Source organism: Lutra lutra, chromosome 7 (genome assembly GCF_902655055.1).
Source record: "Lutra lutra chromosome 7, mLutLut1.2, whole genome shotgun sequence".
NCBI lineage: Eukaryota > Metazoa > Chordata > Mammalia > Carnivora > Mustelidae > Lutra > Lutra lutra.
In genome coordinates this window covers 68,997,926-69,014,261 of record NC_062284.1, presented here as the reverse complement: position 1 = coordinate 69,014,261, position 16,336 = coordinate 68,997,926, and the positions used below count along the sequence as shown (strand labels likewise).

The following is a 16,336-nucleotide window of genomic DNA, read 5'->3' as shown; positions in this document are numbered from 1 at the left end:
AAATGTTGGAATGTTTCCCAAATTGAAAGGTGAAAAACGGTATCTTGGTGTAGTTTTAGTATATTGCATTTTCTTAAATATAATTTATATAGCATATTTGCAAAACTCTATTAAAAGGATTTATTTATATTGTTTCTCATGGAAGGTGACGCAGTCATGGGGAGGTCCTGAAGCCATTATTAAGGGGCCAGGGCTAGAGGTTAAGACTTAAGTGGGTAAATGGACTTTTTAAGGAGGAAGGCAGTTCATTGTAGACTCAGATCCTTCCATACTTACTTGATGGCAGCTTAGCTAGGTATGGCCTAAGTAATAGCAACTCATTATAAGGTAAAGCAGTGTGGTCAGAAACCCGTCATAACTGTGAACACAATTCAAAATTCATTTTCTTTGACAGTGGGCCAATAGCATTATGTTAGTATTAATGTTCCATTCTACACTAATATTAAGAAATAGAAGAAAGCATTGATAATCAATTGTATTCACCACAGAAAATAATTGTACAGATAGTAAAAACCCTAAAATATATATATTTTAAATCATTTTTTAAAAGATTTTATTTATTTATTTGACAGAGAGAGAGATCACAAGTAGGCAGAGAGAGAGGGGGAAGCAGACTCCCCGCTGAGCAGAGAGCCCAATGTGGGGCTCGATCCCAGGACACTGAGATCATGACCTAAGCTGAAGGCAGAGGCTTAACCCACTGAGCCCCTAAAATATATTTTTAAAAAGGAAATATATATCCTTTGTTGCTTTGAGGTACTTTCAGAAATTTCCTAATTTAAGATTTTGTATTAATGAATAAAAAAGAATATATGGTAACTATTACATAATTTTGTACTATGACTGAGGAACAGGGAAAACATCTTGTTTTCCAATTGCTTAAGTGAGTTCATTTTTTTTAAACTTCTTTTTAAAGGCTTATTTATTTGAGAAAGAGGGAGAGAGAAAGAGAGAGAGAGCAAGCACGAGTGGGAGGGGCAGAGGGAGAAGGAGAATCTCAAGCAGATTCCCTGCTGAACAACCCAACACTGGGCTTGATCTCGTGATCCTGAGATCATGACCTGAGCTGAAACCAAGAGTTAGATGTTTAACTGACTATGCCACCCAGGTGCGTCAAGTTCTTTTAATTAATTTTTATAAGAGTTACTTAACAAATATTTTACTTAGAGATAAGGAGAAAAGCAAAATAAACATCAACCCAATCACCTTCCTATTAAATATAAATTCAGAATTATGGGATTAAATTAAGGGGAGTTCAATGTATTTTTCTCCCTAAAGTAGGTTTTATATTTGACTGCCAAAAACGACATTGTGAAGTTCTATACTTGTGTAGCATTAACTAGAATTCCCTGTAACTAACCGAGGGCTGACTTTTTTCTCAATTATTTCCCAAAGTTCACAACTTAATTTTACCATTCTATTAAGAAATGAGGATAAGGGGCGCCTGGGTGGCTCAGTGGGTTAAGCCGCTGCCTTCAGCTCAGGTCATGATCTCAGGGTCCTGGGATCGAGCCCCGCATCGGGCTCTCTGCTCAGCAGGGAGCCTGCTTCCTCCTCTCTCTCTGCCTGCCTCTCTGCCTGCTTGTGATCTCTCTCTGTCAAATAAATGAATAAAAAAAAAAAAAGAAATGAGGATAAATGAGGATAAATTCCCATATATTAAGGTACTGTCTGTATGTTGGGGAAGCATTTGGTTAACTATGTCATCCCACCATTCTGATGGCATGGCAATATATAACTTCTGACAGAAAGGGGATAGACAAGCTTTGGGCACTGGATTTAATATGTCATGCCCAGTCTCCCTTCATTTACTTAAAGAAAATACTTAATGAAAGTAAGTGTACAAAACGGAGTCCATCTTGAGGTTAAACTCAGGTCTAGGAACTGGGAGAACAGATGGGTGCTGAGGGTCTGTTGAGGTAAAAGAAGGGAGTGTTTATAGGCTGGTGTTGAGATAAAAGGCTCAAAGGAAACTTTAGCCTTATCTATAATGTTTGATTGTTTTACAAGGAAATGCATGCATGCGTTACCTGCTTAAATTAAATTAAAATTTTAATCAAAAGGAGAAATGATTCACATATTCAGTTTCCCGATATTAATAATAATCATCAGCATGCTGGCGCTGGCTTCTTGTCCTCCTTTTAAATATACCCATATGGCCTCATATGATTACATTTTGATAATGTTTTCCCTGGCCTACAGTAGTCAAACACCACATTATATGTTAAATCGAAAAAACTGGGAGGTATTGTGGCAGAGAGGTCAGATGGGTGAGCTGTAGTATCATCCAACCAAGGTGAATCCTGACAAATTACCTTGAGAAGTTCTTAAATCTCTCTAAGCATGAGTTTCTGCATCTGTAAAATGGGAATAAGAACGGTACCCATCTTAAGGATGGTGGGAGAATTGTATAAACACAAGACTCTAAAGCTTATAGGAGAATGCCTAGTATATTCTATCTTTGATATTGCCTGTTCCATATAGTTATTCCAATAACATTGTTTTTTTTTTTTTTGAAATTTTTTCTTTTTTTTTTTTTTAAAGAGTTTTAAAAAAATTTATTTGACAGACAGATCACAAGTAGGCAGAGAGGCAGGCAGAGGAGGCAGGCTCCCTGCTGAGCAGAGAGCCCGATGCAGGACTTGATCCCAGGACCCTGAGATCATGACCTGAGCGGAAGGCAGAGGCTTTAACCCACTGAGCCACGCAGGCACCCCTCCAATAACACTGTTAATTGGCAGTGTTTTTAAATTTGTGGCTCATAAAATTATGCTGCAGCTTATAGTTGAAGGTATCTTAGATTTGGTGAAATACAGTACTTCAGGCCCTGGGCTAGAGCCATTCTACAACCACATCACCAAACAGCTCCCAGTCAGTGTTGCATGGGAAGATAATGGTCAAAGCATTTATGTAAATAAAACTCTGTTATTGTCCTCTCATCTTCTTTGGTGCATTTATAACTTTGGTCCATTTATAACTGGCTATACATTATGTATAGACTTGTGATATAAGATAATTGAAATCCAACCATCATTTAAAAAATTCCCAAAACCTATTCAGTGCCAAATTTCATCCATTATCATAACTATTTTTGTACTTCTTGGCTAACTTCTTTCTCTGTTCTACATACCAGCGAGGGGGAAATACGGGTAACTTGGAGACACCCAAATAAGATCACATGCTATGAAATAAGACCAGTTCCCACAGGCAAAGAGCTAAATCCTCTAAAGTATTAGATATCCGATAAGTTTTGCCAAGGGAAAGAACATTTGAAAACCTAACCCAACATTTAACTCCTTCAGGCTAAGTCCGTTTCTTTGGGAATCTTTTATTTTTACCTGTGGTTCCAGAAGTATAAATGTATAAGGCAGGAGTGGAAAAAGTGACTTCGGACCGCCAAGACTCTGGAATAGCTTCTGTTGACATTTCATCTACTTTGTCTAGTAAAGAGTCGACCCCATCCGTGTTAGAAGTTCTGCTCACATAATAGATGGACACATTATCCTTTTTCAGGCTTGGCAGCACCTCTTCAACAGCATCTTGTAGTTCTTAATGTGGAAAGAAAATCCAAATGAATTATATTAGTCCACTAAAGTTCTCTTAGTGCAACAGGCTTCATATTGATTTTGTTTCCAGGATAATTTTTGCTGAAATGTGTAGACATGACATGGGGTACTTATAGTTATACAGTTTTAAACATGGAATTTGCTAGATTTGGAAATTTCACAAGATTCCAAGTTTTGGGGGAAGACTGGGTTTTAATGGGTTCCTAGCATCAGATGGTTGGTTGAAGATTTCAAACAAACTGACACATGGATAAAAACCAAGATATATAAGTGCGTAACTTATATGCATGTCTGGTATCTGTCTCCAAATACTCCAGAAATGAATTTGGTTATTCCCAACATATGTGTCCCAATGATGAAAAAGAAAAAAAGAAAATTTTAAGGTAGGAGACAAGAAACAAAAGCAAGGCAGCCATGCTAACTAATAATGATGACAGAAGCCAGCTTTATATATACACATACAGATATATTTCTTAACACATCAGGAGCAAATAGTTTTCCTAGGAAAGTTCAACTCATCTGAGAAAGAAGCTCCAAATTTCATAAGCATATTTTCTGCTCTGAGAAAAAAACAGGGCCAATTAGCGTGTTTTTCAAATTGTGGGTCACAATTCAGTGGTGGATTTTTAAAATCATTTGAAGTGACCAAAATTTTAAAAATTCCAGTAGAATGAAATATGTTTTCAGAGTATATCACACATAGGAAGAGGTAAATATTACTTTTTTAAAAACAGCTTTCAGTCAGTTGTATGAGTGTGTGTATACTGTCACAAATACATTTTTCTACTGTAGGCCAATGTCAAAAAATTTAAAAGGTACCGATTTAATATATAAACTACATTTCATGTTTGCTGCTTGATTTCTGTGCCCTTCAATCACAAGATAAGATGGCCTTTCAGCTTATTTGTCTCGACCTTGTGATAACTGAACTGAATATACTTATTCTTAATAGGAAGCTGACCCAATACCCCAGGGAATTACCTTGGGGAGGCCATCCCTAATTCATCTTATATGCTTTGTTTTTCATTTGTTTATGTATGATGGCTCCATCAAAACAAGAAATACCATCAGGCCACATACATTTAAAAAAATATTTTAAAACATTTTAACCAGAAGACTCATGCACCTGGTAAAAAGAAATCAAATAGTACGAAAAGAGTTTATTATGAAAACCAACAGTTCCATTCCCCTTGCCTCTTCAAAACTAAACCTGCTACCTAGAGGTGATCACTTTCAAGTTTTAAAAATCTGTTTCTTCTAACAATTGCCTCTGTATCACCAAATAATGTGCTTTTCCTGTTACCTCTTGACCTATCAATTTTGATCCCCACTCATGTTCTCCCCCGTCCATCAATAGTCACTATCCCCACTTTATGCTGTCTAGGTTCATAGAATTTACATCTTTTCTGAGACTATAATTCCATCTTCCCAGCTTTGTTTATGGGTTGGCTCTAGAAGTGGGCACCAATAATCAGGGTCAACAAGATTATGACTATGTAAATATTATTCACTGCAGAGCAGAGTAACACATTATATAATCATGTTTCCTTTCGTGAGGAGTTTTCTCCTTGTGTGTCTGTTGGCTACCATCCTTTAAGATTCTATTGGCTTCAACTATTTTCCACCTCCACTAGATCAGATTGCTTTCTAGTCCTTCAGCACTTCAAAATATTAACCAAAAAATACTCCTCTTATAAAAACTGGAATGGTAACACCCCATCCCTTGCCACTGCCTTGGTTCAGGTCCTCTTTATCGATCTTCCCGATAGGCTTCCAGAACAATCTCTCTGCCTCTACTCTTTCCCTGCTTCCAACTTAGCAGTTACACTATGGTTTCTTATTACTGCCCTGCTTAAAATCTTTCAATGGTTGCTAATCCCTTATGGTAGAGTCTACTCTCCTTATGCAGCATGTGAAGTCCTGAGCTCATTCACAGTTTAACCCCTGGGGACTTTACTGATGTCATCTCCTAGTACCATCTCTTACCCCCTTTCCTCTAACCACATTGATCTATGTGAACTGAATGTACCCATACTCCCACATCTCATGACCTTTGTCCAGATAGTTTCACCTACTCTGAGTGCCATCCTCTATCCCGGTCACCTGGAAAACTTGAGCATATAAGACTTAGCCTTGGCAACACTTCTCTCTGTTGCCTTCCCTTCCCCTGCAGAGAGGGGTGCTCCCACAGGGGCCTGCATTAATATTAGTACACTGTGTGACTTGCTTGTTCTTTTTTTCCTCTATTGGTGAAAATGTTGAGATTAAGGATCAAGAATTACGAAATCTCCTCTCCCTCTCCCTCCCCTGAAGCTATGTACTCAAACACTGTGTTGTAATTTACCTTGATTAGTCTTTCCCCTTTGCCTCCCTCTTTCCCAACATTTATCCATCATCTGTTTGAAGAGGGCTTCCTATGTGCCAGGCATGGTTCTAAGCACTGGATATAACGGTGAAGGAAAAATACTGTCCCTGTTTCTACAGAGCCTAATGGGGGAGGAAGCGAAGAAATCATCCATTTAAGTAAGGTGTCCTAGGTGTCACAACAGGGAATATGGCGTTTTGGGAGGGGCACAAAGACAACCCAGAGGCAGTATCATCTATGTGGAGACCGGAAAGATGAACAGGAGTTGGCAAGTTGAAGACCAACTGAGATTGACTGAGCCTGTTTCTAGCAGAGTGAACAGCTTATCCAAAGGTCCAGAGGCAAACAACATGGTGTCAATGTAGCTGAAAGTGGCTAAAGTTGACTGGGGAAAAGAAGGTTGGGAGAAGAGTCTAGAATGTAGGTAGGGACCAAGTCCCTGGTGTAAGTCAGGGCAAATGGATTGCAGGTAAGACCATGATACATTTTTCAGCCTGAAATTTACATCCCATTTTTTAAAAAGGTAAAAGGAAATGTAATTAAGATGGTGTCATGCTAGATTACAGTTCAAGCAATTTGGCATCATGCATCTTTTACTGCATTCGTGTTGCTACCCAGCCCTCTGCAGGCCTTTAGTTTGTGATACCTTTCATAGAAGTCATCTCATCTGAAGGGAAGGCCATTGACCCTGCCCAACAATTTCCCTACATGTCCTCCGCACTGTTGGTGTAGAATTTGCATTTGGGCATTGATTTGAGATTCCAGTGTCACCAACCATATTAGGACACACCTAACATACCCGATGGCAGCAGCCTTTCTTCCTTTAAACTAGAGATGCTGATATAAAAACTGAAATTTGAAAGGACATTCTGGATTTCTATTAACCAGCTATTTGATATTTAGTATCTTTCCTTAAGCCCTTTATAAATACAACTGGACCTATATGTTTTCTCCTTCACAAATTTTATCCAGTGTGTGTGTTATTACTGTAAAGTCTGCTTACTTAAAAGTGGCAATCAACCAGGACACAAAAGCTCTACTCCACCCAGGCTGAGTTCCTGAGAACTCTCTGTTCTGAGATTTACATGCAGGAGTCCACTTGGCAATGACACCTGTCAGGTTGCAAGGGAAGCAGACTAGATAAAGGGCAAGGTTGAACAGCGATGCAGCCACACAGAGACCTCGTTCAATTGATTCTCTGATCCTATTGGTACTCTGGCACAGTGGCTCTCTTGAAGCAAGGGCAAGTCCTGGAGAGGGTCCTGGCTAAGAGATTCCACTGCCCATGTTCCCAGCAGCGGAGGAATGAACATCTCAGTACTGAAGAGCGCATTTGGGTAGTCCATAACAACACCCACTACACCCTGCATCCTTACTGATAACAAAGCCTTAATGTTTCCATTTGTATAGAACAGTTTGTATAGTAGTTTTACATATATCACATCATATAATTTTCATGAGAACCCTGTGATACTGATACAGTCATCCTGTTTCTACAAACGAAGACAGAAACTCAGTAAGCCTATGTATGGAAGGATACATACAAAATAAACAGAAATATATTGGGTTTATGGGATTCCTGCTGCATCCTCATACTAGCCATTCAGGTTCAAGTTTTGAGAGAGTGCCTTACTTTTTAGAAGATATTGTCTATTTGTCCTTCTGCTTAGTTCTTGTTAAATAAAGCATGTGGATCTACCTTTGAAGGGCAATATTGACAATCTCTTGTTAATCTTCTTTGAAAAGCATAACCTTGAGCTTTGTTGAAGCTTGGGTGTGAAAAACAGTATTCACAGAAAGGGGTCTGAATGGTATAGAGTAGATCTGTTGGTTTCTCATTAGTCTAGGTTTAAGTTGTGGATTGAAATAGAACCTCAGAGAAAGCAGTGCATACTTGAGTGAGGGAATATTGAGGGATAACATTTCCTCTCCCTTAAAATCTGCCTTGTTAAAAAAAGAAAAAAGAAATCAAGGTAGCATATGAAGTTTCCCTCCCTCCCTTCTTTCCATCCATCCTTTCTCCCTCCCTCCCTCCCTTCCTTTCCTTTCTTTCTTAAATAAGAGAAGAAGAGGAATTTATGAACACATGGCCCATTCCTAGAGAGCAGGAAGACATACAGGTTGGTGAGCTGAATCAGTCTTCGTCACCAAGGTGGCAAGGTGCTACTGGCTAACGCTGCAGGTTTCTGATGGGAAAGACATTCAATCTAGCAGCTAGTTCTGCTACTCGATTGTCTCATTGAATGAGTATCTGACTGAGTTAGAAAACACTCCAAATGCTTATCTCAACAAAGTAGGATCTGAAAAGGAGGCCGTGAAAGGAAATGTGTTTTGATCAAAATCTCAGGATGATTGTGAAATGGTTGGTAGGTGCACAAGTCAGGATTGAAGTCTTATCTTTTCTTCACTCAAAAAGGCAACTGAAGCACAAACTGGTTCTTAACAATCTTTGGAGACAGTCTGAAAGCAGGTTTTCTAATGCCATTTCTAACTGTGATTTTGCATTTTTAACATCGGCAGTTTGGAAATTACAGCATTTAATGACCTACAGTCTGGTCTATATGTCAACACCGTATGTGTTAAAACACCCTGCAGATAGAGGCATGCATTTACCCCTCCCCACACAATACATCACCCTAAGTCAGAAACATGTTTAATGAAGGTTAAGCCCACCTGGAATAGGTAAATCTTTAACAGGGAAATAAACACTCATCTTACTTTTATGCATGTATATAACTTCTTAATACTATTTTCATTTCTCTTAAAGTTCTTACTTATGGGAACCCTTGCTTTCTAAATAGCCCTGGAATCAAGATTAATTCTTTGATTAGGAGGCTGTCAGATCATATCAGGACTTACATAATTGGTATCCATAAGCAACCCTGTCACCTCTCTACCAGCTATCTGCTTCCTTATTTTTGGCCAGAGTTTGTGGGAAGGTCCTTTTCAGATACTGGCCACTTACATTCAAGGTGCAGAATAATCTGAACCCTAACCTTCTTCAGTTTCAATAACAATAACACCTGATTTAAAGTGGCTTTTGTTTTCACATCTTCACTCCCTTCTTGTTTCTAAAGAAAAAGAGCTGTTAGTGTTTGCAAATACACTGGCAACATGGTAATTTATTTTGAATGGAGATAGACTACCCCCCTTGCAACCTTTAGTTATGAGCAGGGCAAGAAGAAAAATTTTAGAGAGCCTCTTTAAGCTAGCTCTCTGTTCAGACCTTGGGCATCTTGGGATCCCAGACCCTGAGTACATTACTCATGTGATGCCTAGGCTTTTGTCCTCCACCATCCTATGCAGAGACCCTCATGACTACAGTCCCAGCCCATCCTATGCTCATGACCAGATTCCTCTCTGGCAATGAGACCCCATGAGAGCATCTCTCTCCTACAGTCCATTGCCAGAGGTAAACTTCAAGGTAAACAAGTCTGGTAGGGTGAGGCTTGGCTTGGAGGGAACTGGATCTAAATGGATTTTCTCAAATCGGGATATATTTAACTTTTTTACAATATTTTTTCATGTCCTCATGCCTGACCCAACAGTTCTCACACTTCAGAGAAGAAAGCCTGTCACAGCCAATCAGGATAATGGAACTCATTAATCTGACAAACATTTGTTGAGTGACTACTACGTGCTAGGTATTATTACTAGGGCCTTCTTCAAAGATACAGGAGGGAATTCTAAGCCTTTGAGACAAAGTACACTGAGGCAAGACATCTAAGTTATTCCTCGAGCAGCCCAGAGAGAGGAGTGGAGATGAGTATCTGCCTTCACCCTTGGCTAAAGTTGGCATTGGAAAATCATCTCCCTCCATGGAAGTGAGACCACTGCTGTTGGCCATTCTTTGAATTCTCTGCATCCTTATTTTCTCTACAGTGGAGTCCCTTCTGTAAACAGCTTTTTTAAAAAATTACCATTATTTAAGTCCAGCCTGCTGTTGTCCTCACACAGTAAAACTCTAATGAAGCATCTGTGTTATGAACCTGATGAAAACTGCTTCTGGGCTTCTCTTGCCTGGATGCCCTGTCCCCAACTGCACTTGCCAAGCTCAGTTGTTAATGTCCCCAGAAGCTTTCACCCTCTGTTCACCAGCCCCCACCCCGACCCCAGCACTTTGTATCTCTCTCAGCAGACTTAACATACTTTTTACATCCTCCTGGATGTCATAGTCATTTGTGTATGTGGCTTAGTTCTTTTACTGGACTATAAGATCCTTGAACGAACGAACTCTTCTTTTCTCCCTATCCTATCATGGCAATCAGCTTGTACCTTGTACAAGGTAATTGTACAAGGACTCGTAATGTTTCTTGCTATCAAATTAAGTTGTTGGTCCATCTGCTTTTCTCAACCTGACCTCAAGTTTGTCTGATAAGACTTCTCCTTGGTCCTGACACTAGTTTTAAAACAAAATGCTCCACCATTATAATGACGCAAATGCTTTTGAAAGTTATTGAAGGCATTTTCCTTCATCCCATTGTTCAAAGGAGGTCCAATTTTATTTTTTGCAACCTTGCAAAACCAGGTCAAAAGTAACCTGGAATATTTTACAGATCTCTGGATCTCAGTCTTATAATAGGTAATATCTTTCAGAGTTATTAGAGCCTGTGAAAGAGTACTACTTAAGGGAGCCTTTCACAGTTATGCTGAGCCATGCAGTGTAGGCCTGGCCAGTGAGCTGATGAAGGAGACCTAGGATGGCCTTCCAGTAGAAGAACTAATTTACTGATGATCTGAATGTTAGCATAAATGGCAACAGAGAAAATGTACTATTTTGGGGGTCCTCCAGCATGTTTTCCTATCTCACCCATATTCTGTTTGGGAAGTTGCTTGAAAAACTATCAGCCCAAAAAACTGTTTTCTATCAATGACAAAATCAATACGGGATATAGCTGAAGGCAATGTTTCCATGCAATTACTTCCATCATACCCTTCTATGGAGAAGGACATGAAATGTACTACAGAGAGAACATCATATTTTCTGAGTGATGGGTGCTCCTGTAGAGTAAATTCCAAAGCTATAATTGGGTACTGATATTCCTGACAGGGTTGAGCCCTGTTAAGCTTTATCAAAATTCACCAAAATTCATGACAACAGGATCAATCTTCATGATAAATGCCATGGTGCGGGTCTTTTGCCTAGCTAGACTCCATAATCTGACAGCTAGTGGGAATTCAAGAGCTCTTACTACTTACTCCACAAGCCCTAAGGCTGAAGTTCAAAGCACAGAATCAAACCCTGTTGAATGGTAGTCATGCCAAAATTTCCAATATAAGTCTCACTTTTATGTACTGACCCATGAAAGTCTCACTTTTATGTACTGATGTTCAGGTGGTGTAGTAGAGTAAGTGCCTTGGAAGTGAATAAAACAAAACAAGACAAAACATGTGGGTTCCATCCCCAGCTCTCTGTTGCTAACCGACTATGTGACTCTGGGCAATCGATATCACCCTTCAGGGCCTCTGTTTGTTCAATAGAACCAATCTCTGCAGTTCCTGACGTCCCTCACAGGGACCCTGAAATACTAGCAGGTAAACAGTATTTAAGTGTCTCCTGCCCAGTGGTAAAAAGATCACTGTGATAGTAACTTTCTTTGGAACCAAAAGGCAAAGTAATAGGTTTAAGAGTCTTCCAATTACTCTTTGCTCAGGCAACTAGAAATTGCTGGGAATTTTCTTGAAGGGACCATCCCCTATACGTAACTTGGCTGTTGTTAAGTTGACCCCGTTTTTAAACATTTATACAAAGCCTTCATTTTTTGGATTATTTTATACCACATGAAACAGGTGGGTAAGTTTTTTGGTTTCCCACAAGGGAGCAGACATCCTTCTGTGACCCTACGCCAGATGCTTAGCTTGCCTCAGTTTCCTTAGTTGTGAAATGCAGGGGGACTTGCAGAGGATGCTTAATCCATTCCAGCTCCAGCCCAACATCTATGTAGAAGAAGGCAGCACAATGTGGGGCAATTCATAGGCTTTAAAGTTGGATGGACCTGGGCTGGAATTTTAAGCTTCAGTTTTCTCAACTGTCTGACAGAGGGTAATGACATGTTATCTCTCGGGGTAATAAAAGCGCTCAGCATAGGCATTGGCACAGAAAGGTATTTCAGAAAGGTGAGGCTTCCTAGCTCCCTATTTCTTCAGGTCTTTCAGCTCCTATCTGGTTGGGCCTCCCCTTACTGATCTTATTGACAGAGTGAAAAGCAACTCCTAGTCCTTATTTCCTCTCTAGGAAAAGCCAACAGTCCTGTGGGTAACAGATTCTTTGTTTCTTCCTGGCCCAGTCACTCCTGGAGCATGAAGTTACCATTTCAGGTCTTGCTGAAGCGTAGCAAGAGGTAACTCGTGAACCAGAAGTCACTTTGGCTACAGATGTAATGGGGGCTGATAAGGGCACTGCAGCAGATCCCTAAAATCTTCTTGGGAAGCAGGTCTTCTCTCTCTGCAGTGAGAATCTAGAAAGGCTAACTGCATTTGAGAGCTGGAAGCGGCTATGAAGACCCTGCGTTAGAGGAGGAAACCAAAGGACAGGGAGGGAAAGTGACTTCCTCCTGATCACATAGCCAATCAAACAGCAGAGATGAGAACATTCTGGATCCTCTGGAATTCACATTCAAGACTCTGCATTTTAATGCAAAGATTGTCAATATTGGTTAAGAGCTTGGACTCTGTGGTTAACCCCTTTCCCCCCAGCTCTGTGACCCCTGGGGCGTAAGGCGTTACGTCTCTGGTTTCATCCACAAAGTCGGTCTAGTAAACCCTATCTGTTGATAGGATTAAAGGCAACACTTAGTGCTTAATACAGTGCCTGGCAGGGCTTCCACAACAGGTTGTTCTAAAGATCATTAGCATGAGGAAGGGTTTCCATTCCCTTCCTCTACACTTCCAGGTGGTATCTGAACTTCCCTTTCCAAAGCTCTACTCTACACCATGCAGTGGCGTTTGTCACGGCGCGAAGGAGCCCATTGCCAGGGCCGGCGCTCCCGGGGCTCACCTGGCGAGGCCAGTAGCACCTTCGCGCTGCAGCACTGGAAGCAGTGCAACAGGGACTTCGCGCGGATGTTGTAGTTGAGGCACGCCATGGCACAGCCCAGTTTGACCAGCCCCAGCCACAGCCACACGTAGGCTGGTTCGTTGCCCAGGAAGACAGCCACGCAGTCTCCCTGGCGCAGGCCGAGGTGCTCCCGCAGCGCCCGCGCCACTTGGTTGCTGCGCCGGTCCACCTGCGCGTAGGTGAGCGTCTCGTCTCGGTAAAGCAGGAAGGGCTTGTGCGGGTTCCGGCGCACTTTCTCCAGAAAGACGTGCAGGAGCGTGCGCACCGGCCGCCTATGACTGTAGCTGCGCACGCGCTGGGCCACGACGGCCAGCCGCAGGAAGAAACGCATGTCCTGGAACAAGTAGGGGCAGCAGAGGTTCACCAGCAGCGGCAGGAGCAGCAGCCCCGCCAGTGCCGTGTAGATGGCGGGCAGCATGACGGTGGCGGGGCCCCCTGTCCCCGCGAGGACAGTGGGTGCGCTTCGGGCGTGCAGCTCGGCGGCGGGGAGGACTTCGGGCGGATGGCGTGCTGGCTGCGCGGGGGCGCGCGGCGAGGCTGGGGCGACAGCGAGGCGCCTGGGGTGCAGGTGGAGCGGTCTGTGGACTGCGGGTATGCCCGGAGGGAGAGGCCGGCTGACCCCGCCCCCTTTTGGGTGTGCAACCACCTGGGCGCCCCGCCCGCCTAGAGGTCCTCCCCGGGAAGGGAGGCGGCTTGGCCGCTCGCGGGGGTCTCGGCTGTCGCTCGGCGCGACGTCGGGTCTCTGTCTTGTGACGAGGAGCCACAGTTTCCTTGTCAAATGGTGATGACAAGACGCACTTCGCAGACGTTGGGAAGATTAGAGGAGATAATGTAGGCGTAGGTTGTTACTTATTGCTACCACCCGCGGAGTGCCATGTAGAAGTGACTTAGTATCGGTAAAGCGCCTTATAAATGTGAGTCTCGTTATTAATTAGTAACGCGTACCAGGTGCTACCGCCACATGGGATCCCCACCCGTCCGTTCCTGGTCCCAGAGGCTTTCCACCTCATTTCTCTTGGTTTTTCAGATTTGCCGCCCCCACCCCGCCCTTCCCCCAGCCCAGTTGCTGGGTGGTCTCCCGTGGTGAGGATTTCAAGGTTGAAAAGAAGCATTATCGGTTCTCGGCTGTGCGTTGAGGACCGGCCCAGCCAGTCCAGATTGGGCGTGAGGCTGGGCCACGCTCTGCCGGCTGAAATCAAGCTCTGGCGATATTACACTTTAATCTCTTTGTTTGCTTGTTTGACTTTTAATATTTTGCTCTAAGTGATTTTTCTCTCTTGTATGCTGAAGATTTTCAACTAATGTTAGCCCGATTCAACATTTACTAAGGGGTTCTATCAGAGAACATTGCAACACAGAGGACATTAAGTAAACATTCGCATTTCTCAAAAGCCTTTTTTTTTTTTTAAAGATTTATTTTTTATTTATTTGACAGAGAGAGATCAGAAGTAGGCAGAGAGGCAGGCAGAGAGAGAGAGAGGCGGAAGCAGGCTCCCTGCTGAGCAGAAAGCCCGATGCGGGGCTCGATCCTAGGACCCTGAGATCATGACCTGAGCCGAAAGCAGAGGCTTAACCCACTGAGCCACTCAGGCGCCCCAAAAGCCTTTTTTTTTTTTTTTTAAAAGTGTGATTGTCTCTTTTAATTTCCCTTAGTGCTGCTTCTATAAAGGGAATACTTGCTGTTTGCTACTGAAGAGGGTCCGGCTCTAAGTAAAGTAGTGTTCTTTCTTCCTCTCCTGTCCTGCTGCATTCATCCTCTTATTCTTAGGGGATAGCCACAAGTAATGAACACCTACTCCTGCCAGACACTCTGCTAGGGGCTTTCCTGTAATATATATTTTTTTGGAGCATCACAGTCATCTAAAGGGGGAACTTTCGTGCTCATTTACAGACAGGAATGGGACACTTGGGTAAATTAAGAGAACTAGTAAGCGATGCATGGGTTTTGAGACTGGTATCTGTTTGGCCCTGGGGCCCTCCCTTAGCAACACCTTATGTTGCCCTCTTGTTCTCTAGGTTTCTATCCATGTTCTTTTCAGCAATCTTCTTTTCTTTTTTCTACAATCTCTCCTCCTCCCCCGCTTTTTTTTTTTTTTTTTTTGTGCCCTGTTTTTACTCCTGGGACCTTCTCAAGCAACCTTTCCTTCCTTGTCTTTTTCTGAATCTTTCATGGCAGATCCCGCTACTCTTGAGTGACCGGTTGCATCATTTCTCTGGGGATGGGTTGGGGGTCTTGGTTATCCCTGAGGAGTGGCTTATAGTGTTAATCAAAGACGGGGTCAGGACAGAAACCATTCTCGTGGGCACCTTTTCTTTCATGTTGAAGCTCAGAGCCAGCCCTTCCTTAAAGTCCCAATGCCACCTTCGCGCCCTTGACTAGTCGCTTCAGTAGCCTCCTAGATCTCTCTTGCCATGTCTTTGAATAGCACTTCTCGGAGTGCTGGATTACTGCAAAAGCCCCTTTCTTCCCTCTTATTGTGAGGATCACTCTAGCCTTGTGCATCAACAGTTTTTCAGTTGCAAGCGAAAGAAGACCAGACGAAACTGGCTTATGTAGAAATAGGAATTTAAATAGCAACTTCAGTCAGAGTCCAGGGGTAGGACAGGCTCCGAATGAGCCTTCATTGGTGGCTTAAGTGCTAAGACCTGGACCCCATTTCCCTTCCGCCATTTCTTTGCTCCACCTCCTCTGTTCTCATGTAGGCTCTCCCTCATCATCCAAAGATGACTGCCAACCCTCGGGCTACTTCCAACAGAAGTATAAGAATCTTTTTCTTAGTTCTTATTTAAAGAAAAAAAAAAAAATCTCTGATTGGGTTCTGAGCCCCATCCCCGGAGCAGTCTTTGTGGCCTAGGAACAGTAATGTTGATTGCTTTAAGCTAATCAGGACTCACCCTTGAAGCTGGGATAGAGTTAATCCTATACATCTTGGAACTCCTGAGGATCTCTTTCTTGTCCTGAACTTATAAACCCACCACACAGCTTGGCTTTTGATTTTGTGTCTGTTAGTTTTGCCTTTCCCACATAGAATTCAGCTTTCCAGAATGAAGTCACAGAAAAGAGCATGAGTCTTGAAGTCAGAGGACCTGGGTTCAAGTGCTTGTTCATTACATATTGGCTGACCTAACTCACCTCAAGTTTACCAGAAAATGCTGACGCTGGTACCTTATGTTAATTTTGTAGACTTTGAGGTAGTGAATGCACAGGGGCTATAGTCAGCAAAGATGTGTTTTGTATGTTATGAAGCCTGCCATTTTGTGACTTTACTTAGTATGCATAGGAATTTTGTAATTGACTCATTCAATGGCTTATGAGAAGGGTTATCTCCAACTGTGTTGCCTTCCATG

General features: G+C 42.4%; 1 protein-coding gene across 1 annotated transcript in view; it reads right to left on the bottom strand.

Moving 5' to 3' along the window:
• The window catches only part of SLC27A2 (solute carrier family 27 member 2), a 45,003-nt gene extending 31,429 nt beyond the window's left edge, over nt 1–13,574 (bottom strand). Inside the window, exons 1-2 of the mRNA XM_047738731.1 lie at nt 12,929–13,574; nt 3,339–3,548 (exon numbers count right to left, since the gene is read on the bottom strand). Of these exons, the coding sequence (XP_047594687.1) occupies nt 3,339–3,548; nt 12,929–13,406 (688 nt within the window). The 5' untranslated portion in view covers nt 13,407–13,574. The remainder of the gene's footprint in view (nt 1–3,338; nt 3,549–12,928) is intronic.
• Between the last annotated feature and the right edge of the window lie 2,762 nt (nt 13,575–16,336).